This window comes from Onychostoma macrolepis, chromosome 13, assembly GCF_012432095.1.
Source record: "Onychostoma macrolepis isolate SWU-2019 chromosome 13, ASM1243209v1, whole genome shotgun sequence".
In the NCBI taxonomy this organism is placed as follows: Eukaryota; Metazoa; Chordata; class Actinopteri; order Cypriniformes; family Cyprinidae; genus Onychostoma; species Onychostoma macrolepis.
Genome location: NC_081167.1, coordinates 30,953,634 through 30,962,709, shown reverse-complemented (window position 1 = coordinate 30,962,709; position 9,076 = coordinate 30,953,634). Strand labels below are relative to the sequence as shown.

The window sequence follows — 9,076 nt, the reverse complement described above, 5'->3', positions numbered from 1 at the left end:
AATGTAAACTGATATTTCCTACTGACACACTACAGCAAAAGATAGAAATAACTGACTTAAAACCATTTTTTAACTGGTTTAAAATACTAGTGTTCTAATAATTTTGGCCACCACTGTATATATATATATATATATAATATAAAATAAATTTGATCCACTAAAAACTATGGACTAAAAAAACACCAGGCAATTGAAACCACACTGAGATGTCAAACATGATGAAGACATTAGTGACATTAGTGAAGAGCAAACAGACTCTTGATGTGAGGAATGATGTTCACAGGTGGCCGAAGACGCTGGCCGGTTTCATGGCCTTCCTGCCGTGTGCCGTGTCCAGCTCTGGCTCCGCCCCTCAGGAGAAAAGGGCGTGGCGCAGGTGTGACCGCACGGGACGATGGGCGGAGCACGACTACAACCAGTGCTCATACACCAGCCAGTTCACCCGCAGCCTGCATGAGCTCACACAGGTCTGCACCTTCATCATCATCATTATCAACATTATCATTATCATTATTGCAGTCTCGGAGTGAATGATGCTGCTGGAATCACTTCTGGCGTGACACACCTGATTATACATTTACATTTAGTAGACGCTTTTATGCAAAGTGACTTACAAATGATGACAATAGAAGCAGTCAATCCAACAAAAGGACAATAATATGCAAGTGCTATATGAAAAGTATCGGTTAGCCTAACACAGTACACGTAGCAAGGTTTAGTTATTATTGCGTTAACGCATTAATTAATTAATGCCGACTATTATTTTATCGCGCATTAACGCAGTTTTTATTATTATTATTTTGAATGCCCATTGCTCACTGGCTCTGAATACACGTGAAGACAGCAGAGAAGCGCTTGCGCTCAGCACAGTGGAGTGCATCGTTTTGTTAACTTTGTAGTTTATTATTTTGAGTCGTTTGGGACGCGGTAACACACGGCCCTCTCACAATATATTGCTTTACAGATCTATCACTTTTGCTGCTCAGAAATGTTCACGCAATTGTGACCCTGGAGCACAAAACCAGTCTTAAGTCGCTGGGGTATATTTGTAGCAATAGCCAAAAATACACTGTATGGGTCAAAATTATCAGTTTTTCTTTTATGCCAAAAATCATTAGGATATTAAGTAAAGATCATGTTCCATGAAGATATTTTGTAAATTTCTTACCGTAAATGTATAAAAACTTCATTTTTGATTAGTAATATGCATTGCTAAGAACTTCATTTGAACAACTTTAAAGGAGATTTTTCTCAATATTTAGATTTTTTTGCACCCTCAGATTCCAGATTTTCAAATAGTTGTATCTCAGCCAAATATTGTCCGATCCTAACAAACCATACATCAATGGAAAGCGTATTTATTCAGCTTTCCGGTGATGTATTAATCTCAATTTCGAAAAATTGACACTTAAGACTGGTTTTGTGGTCCAGGGTCACAATTGTGCTGCATCTATCAGAAGTTCAGCGCGGTTAACACTCACACTACATGCGTACCGAAATACTTTCTATAAAAACGTTAATGCCCTGGCAGTGGCAAATAGCTTTGGTTTTATATTTAATTTGATTGCATTAATGTTTAAGTTGAGATTTACAAGAAATATTTTAACTGCTACTATGTAAAATGATACTGCTGTAAAAAAAAAAAAAAAGCACCTTATTTGTTTAAAGTGTTTGTAAACCAAATATTATTGCACTTTTGTTCATATAGCAGTACTTTTAAATGAAAAAAGTGTGCAATACACTACTTTTGAATTCATTATTGAATTTTGTGCATAACAATGCGATTAATCGCGATTAAAAATAGAATTACAAAATAATTTTTTTTTTTTTCCCCAAACTTTAGAACAGCAGCATGCAGAGACGCACTGATGTCAGTAAATGTGCTGATATGATTGTATTCTTCTCTTTCCTCTTCAGATGTCGGTGAACGTCTCCAGCGCTCTGATGTTGGCGCAGCAGCTCTCGTCTCTCACCAGCAGGGCGGCGCTGTTTGGAGACGTGATGGATGTGATATTCGTCACTCATCTGGTAGAAAGACTCACACGTCTGGGGGATCATGTCAGAGAGGTGAAAATCACATCCCATCAGGATTTCTTCAACTCAAATCCAATCACGCATTCCTAATGTAATAAAAAAATGCTGTTTAAGAAAAGCAAGGTTGTCTTGATCTTTAAAGCATCAGTATTTTTCCTAGTTTTGCACCTAATGAAATGTGCAGTAATATGCTACTTTTGATGGATCACTGCAAAAAGTGATGTTCTTCCTCAGTATTTGTGTCTTGTTTTCCAGTAGAAATATCTAAACATCCTTAAATCAAGATACATTTACTGGTGATGCAAAAGACAAAAGTTAAGAAATTTAGTTTTTTTGAGAAACTGAAAATGAAGATCAAAATAAGGTGCTTATGATTAAAACAAGAACAAAAATATCTGCCAGTAGAGTCATAAAAATGTAATTCAGAGGGAAAAAAGTTAATTTTTCTGACTCCATTGGCAGATTTTTTTATCATTTAAACATAAGCCCACTTCATTTTGATCAGTTTCCCAGAAAACAAGATATTTTTGAAGATGATCTTGTCTTTGCTTAAACAGTTGAGATTTGAAACCTCATTAAGACACATTTCTGGGAAGCATGTCAAAATAAAGTGAGTTAGAGAACATACTAACCAAAAGCAATCTACCTAATCTAACAAATAAAAGAAAAGAAAAAAAAGTACAAAATATTACACTACCTCCCTTGCTGTCCTTAAACAGGAGAAAAAGTGTAGACAAAATAAATGTCAACCACCTCCCTACAGCTTCCCACAAAAAGAAAAGAAACAAAATAAATCTTGGTCTTAACAAAAAAGAAAATAACTCGCATGTTTATATATATATATATATATATTAAAACTGAAATAAAAATTAATAAATATAATATCTGCCAAAAATATCTTGTTACAAGCATACTTGAAATAATGTGTGTATATATTATAAAACTGAAATAAAAATTAATAAAAATAAAATTAATAAAAACTATAAAGACATTTTAAAAAATGCTTAAAATGAGGGGGGAATAAAAAACAAATCTGCCAAAATAAACAGGGCTATTATAGTTAACCAAACCAAAAACAATAATAATAATAATAATAAAAACTTGAAATAAAATAAAATAAAACTTAATCTTATTTTTATTAATTCAGTTTAACTTAAATATTTTATTTCAGCATTTCTAATTTTTATTAAGTTTAACTTGACGTACTAAAATAACTAGAATTAAAACGGTAACACTTTACAATAAGGTTCATTAGTTAAACATTAGTTAATGTATTAACTAACATGAACTAACCATGAGCAATACATTTGTTACTGTATTTACTAATCTTCGCTAACGTTAGTTAATAAAAATACAGATGTTCATTGTTAGTTCATGTTAGCTCACAGTGCATTAACTAATGTTAACAAGATTTTAATAATGTATTAGTAAATGTTGAAATTAATATTAACAAAGATTAATAAACGCTGTATAAGTGCAGTTTATTATTAGTTAATGTTAACTAATGTAGTTAACTAATGAACCTTATTGTAAAGTGTTACCATTAAAACTGAAATAAAAATTAATAAAAACATGCTTAAAAACTAATTTACAAAATCACTAACAATTTAACATTTAAAAAAAAAAAAATGTATTCAAAATATTAATAAAATCTTTAATAGTATTTCAGTGATACTAAAATAACACTGGTTTTAAGCACTCATCACTTGATTTGGATAATTTTCATTTATTTGAAATTCACTTTGTTGCGTCATGTTTTGCGGTGATGTCCGCTCATGTAGACTCGCGCTCTGATGTGTGACTCAGTCTCTTCCTCTGCTGCTGTGTAATTTAGATGCCATTTGAGTCACTGCACATTGTTATCAGCTATTTTCAGCTTTAAGTGTTATGTACACATGTTCAGTCCACACGTTTAGCACTTTAATAACACCGGCGGACGCTCACACTCCATCGCAAGAGTTCTAGGAGGCTGTTTATGTGTGAAAACACATTCACTCGCTTTGGGGAAATTGGTATTAATTACATAACTCATGCAGCCATATGTGACCTTCAGGTCAGACACACACTACATGCTAAGTATGCAAACATTTGCACTCATTTGGAAGTGGCTCGCATTCACATATTATTTTATGAGTACATGTTTTCACTGGGAAATGAACCTTATGGAAAGCAACAATGCAAATGAGTCAATTCATAATAGACAAAAAAAACAATACTGTATAAAAAAATCAAACATTATTAAATCATTATAAATCTAGTTTTGATATAGACTATTCCATCAACACACACACACACACACACACACACACACATATATATATATATATATATATATATATATATATGCATATATGCATGGTAAAAAGTATTTTGTAAATAGAGTTTCAGTCTTTGTACATCAAAATTTCATGTTTAATTCTTACTAGCAGTGAAATATGTGTTTAAATGCTACTTTTACTGTGTATTTAGAAATGCATGTAATAATTTCATAATATTTTATATATCATTAAATATAATAATATTAATTTAATAAATAATAATTAAAATAATATTAATAAATACTAATTAATTAATTTAATTGAATAATTTAATCATCTTAAAAAATCAATTCATTAATTTGAACTCAGTTTGAACTCATCTATGCCAAAAGTGAAATTTAAGGGACATAAAGGGCATTTTAACTGAAAAGCAGGGTGTGCGTGAATTCTCTTAATGGATAAAATCTGATAGAATTTTAGAATGAATTAGAGTTATAGAAGGATGTACTTGTGTGGAGTGAATTTGAGGTGCTGCTTTTGTCTAAGATGTTTTTATTTGTGCTGAATCTTGTGTGGATTTATGCTTGAATATGTTCTGATTAGCACAAAGCTGCTTCTGATTTATGGCTAAATGAAAACACAACAGCTGACTTCAGTTCAGCGCTCCTGAAACACTCAGATGTTATGCTAGAGCCGCTCGTTCAGGAATAAAGCAGCAGTTACAGTAATGTTAGGATTCACAGGGCATTGAAGGGTCTGGAGGTCACAGAGGAGCTGGGAATATTGCCCGTTTTCCTCCATTAAACGAGGATGAGCCACCGAAGTTAATGAGAAATAACCATCATTACCATGCCTTTAAATCAGTGCTCCTACAGGTTTTGATGGCTTGTACTGGAAATAAATTCAGTTCAGTCCGTTTATGGAGATGAGCTGTGCATGAGTAGAGAAAGCAGTTTACCTTTAAACTAAAATATATGGGAATATACTAGAAAATATAATACAATTTATGAAATAATCCATGTAATTTTCAGTATACAGCAAAATGGACCACACAAATATATAAATAAATAACATTTACAATAAAGTAAAACCATTTAAAAAATAATACACATTAAAAATAATAAATAAATAAATAAAATACAGTATTATAATAAATAAATATATTACAATCAAAATAAAGTTAACACTAAATGCATATTAAAATATTAAATAATGTAATCAATGTGTATAGTTTATTAATATCTCTCATGAGTTAATGCATGGGTTTACATGAAAATTCAACACATATTCATAAAATGTTGTTTCAATTTATGGGTAGCACATTAACTATATGAAAATATGTCATGGTACTGTATATAAGATATATTTACTAAAATAAGTATGTCAGTTCATTCATTCATTCAATTATTTATTTACTCATTCATTTATGTATGTATGTATGTATTTTTATTTTTTTACATTGACATTTATTTATTACTTACCATACAAATATCATATGATATATAATTTATAATTTTTTGTATTATTATTTTTTTTCAATATGTATGTACTTTTCAATATATTGTAATATATTGAAAAAATTTATTATTCTGTTTATTTTCTACTTGCATTAAATAATGAAAATATATTGTGAATATGTTAGGAAATCTATTTTCCTTGTGTACGAGTAAATGCAGTGAACCTAATAACAGAGGTCGGTGAAGTTCATACCTGCACAGTGTGAGTCTGAGCGAACTGAGATGTGTGTGTGTGTGTGTGTGTGTGTGTGTGTGTGTAGTTGGCGGATCACGTGTTGGACGTGGCCAGTAACATGATGGCGGTGGAGGAACATGTTCTGTGGATGGCTCAGAACGAGGCTCGAGCGTGTACGCGGATCGTTCAGTGTGTGGAGCGGATCGCAGACCTCGCGCTCAACGCAAACACCACCGGCATCTCAAAGGTCATCTTATAACACATTTCATTAAAACTTATTTTTTTCTAAATAATAATTGAAAACTTATTTTATTTTATTTTTAAAATCAAATCAAAAGTTGTGCGTGCATGTTGTCAGAATGTTTTATAAGGATATGAATTTTACATTTTTTTTTGCATCACAACATAACAGGACATATACAACCTTGCTTGGTAATGAATTTTACACAGGTTAGAGAAAAAAAAACAGTACAAACACAAAACATACAGTATAAAGAGCCTTTCATGTATCTGAGGGAAACAAAGTTGTATGTAAAATGTAATTATTATAACTTGTATCAGAATTCTTATGTAATTGACTGATTTGAGAAAGAAAAAAAATGTTGTCAAAAGATGCACATAGATACAAGATATTTTATATGCAATTTAATTTCACTGCAAAACCAATATTGTGCATGGAATGCAAAAAAGGAACAAAGAAAGAATTCAGTGAGAGACTATTATAGTTTTATTAATATTTTGAATTTGTAAATTTTTTTGTATTTTTAAGTTTAGTTAGTAATTTTTTTATTTTTAAGTTTAGTGTTATTTTACTAAAATGTTTTTAGTAGCGTTTTGTAATTTTGCCATTTTGCCATTTTTAGTAGGCTTTTTTATGTTTATATATTTTGTTAATACTTTTTATTTCAGTTTGAGTTATTTTAGTACATTAGGTTGAACTAAATTTAATAAAAAAAAAAAAAAATGTTGCTCTACATGAAAATATTTTTATTTTTTTTTTATTTTGTTAGTTTATTTTTATTTTGTTTTGTTTGGCTGTATTTCTTATTTTAATTTTAATTTTATTTTTGTTAATGTTTATTTTATATTAAGTAATGCTTTTTTTTTAATGTATTTAATTGTAGTTTTAATTAGCTCTAAAATTGGCATGCATTTCTCTTGAGACTTTGCTGGTTAAACACTGGTCGTGCTGTTGATTTATTCCCTGATGTATTGAGAGTCGTGGGAATCTTGTGTTTGTGAATCTCTGTAGATCAGCACATGCTATGTGTATCTCAGGTGGCTTTTTTGCGTCTAAACCGAGGTAGTCTTGACGTAATGACAGACGCGTCGTTATTCTGATAATGTAGGTTACAGACTGGGCTCGTTAATGGAGTCTTTGTTTAGTCTTTTTCTGTTTTCATAATCAGTCATTGACTCACTCAGCAGAACCCTGAACAATGAATGCTGTTTATTTTCCAGCGAGTGATTAGTGTGAGGGAAGTAATTAGTGTGTGTGCTTGTGGCAGGTTTCGGTGAACATCGCTCTGGAGGCGCTGCTGCTCCGGCCGGACGCTCTCGTGGGTTTGTTGTGTACGGTGCTGCAGCGTCCGCCTCTGCTGCCCCCGCTGGCCGACGCTTCACAGCACAACACCCTGCTCAACTTCAGATGCCACACGCTTAACGTCTCCGGGTCACCTACGGGTCAGCTCAGCCAGGTGAGGCCCACGAGTCCACAAACCGCTCAAACACACATTTCTCTGCTTTTTCCTTGAATTAAAAGATTGAATGATTCATAAATGTTACATTTAACATATATAACATTTTTGCATTATTGACAGACTTTTTTCCTAATTAATACTGTAAAGCTGCTTTGATACAATCTGTATTGTTTAACGCGCTATATAAATAAAGGTGACTTGACTTGACTTTAAATGTGTTAGGTTTACCTTTTTATTCTCTGTTTTAATGAGTAAATATTTTATTAAAATGTTGTACTTTTACAATTTTATAATTATAAATGTTTCAAATATTTAAAAAATTAATTAGAAATATTATTAATAAAAATTTTATAATTTTGAAACTTTTTAAAATTGTATAAAATAAAATAATTTTATAAAGTAAAATATTTTAATAATACTAAAATATTTGATAGTTTAATGTTTTTATATATTTTATCATTTTAAATGTTGTATTAAATGCTGTCATTTTACAGTTGTATAATTATATTTAAAATTATACATATTTTAAATATGTTATAACTAACTCATTTTATAATTAAAAATACAATATTTTTAATAATTCTAATATATTTTGAATAATTAAAATATTTTATATTTTATATAGATTTTATTATATTTTATCATTTTAAATATTTAGATGTTTCAGTTTTACAATTGTATAATTATAAATGTTTTCAATTCTAAATATTTTAAATGTTTTACAATTTTAAAACATTTTAAAATTTACAAAAATTTAATATTTTTATAAAATCAAATGTTTTATAATTCTGAAATATTTGATGTAATATTTTGCAAATGTTGTCATTTTACAGGTTTTTTTTTTTGTTATAAAAGTTTTACATTTATAAATATTAATTTTCAATATTTTACCATTTTACATTTTATCCACAGGGTTATTTAAGCGGTTATTATGTCTTGCATCTCTCACTCTCACACAGTTTTTCTTTGTGTTGATTGAACTTCCTAAAGAAACAGAAAGTTGGATTGTGCATGTTTTTTTAGTTTTTTTTCTAGTAGCCAGTATCCTTCAGATTTAGTCTACTACTACTATACTGCCCGTCAGAAGCAGGTGGTGTTTATAACAGAGGGGGCGGGACATTCTTATTCAAGAGAGCATTTGATTGGATGAAGGTTTGCATATAAGAGCGAGATCATGAGCCATCAGTATTTTTCATCTTTCACATTTATGTGTAAATAAATATGCATTTATATTTAAATTTACATTTGAATCTATGCTAAAATGTTCTTTCTGATGTAGGAGTATATCGGAATGTATAATGTTTTTATTTGAATTGCACATGAACACACGGGTATTGAGTATGGATAGAAACAGACAGGATTTCTCTGTTTTTCATAGCTTTCTTTTGACGT

General features: G+C 30.4%; 1 protein-coding gene across 3 annotated transcripts in view; it reads left to right on the top strand.

Moving 5' to 3' along the window:
• Positions 1-9,076, top strand: part of LOC131552126 (adhesion G protein-coupled receptor A3) — a 166,645-nt gene that overhangs the window by 74,607 nt on the left and 82,962 nt on the right. For all 3 annotated transcript variants that reach the window (XM_058795667.1, XM_058795666.1, XM_058795668.1), the window contains 4 exons: positions 284-467; positions 1,918-2,067; positions 6,070-6,231; positions 7,493-7,681. In XM_058795667.1, coding sequence (XP_058651650.1) covers positions 284-467; positions 1,918-2,067; positions 6,070-6,231; positions 7,493-7,681 — 685 coding nt within the window. The remainder of the gene's footprint in view (positions 1-283; positions 468-1,917; positions 2,068-6,069; positions 6,232-7,492; positions 7,682-9,076) is intronic.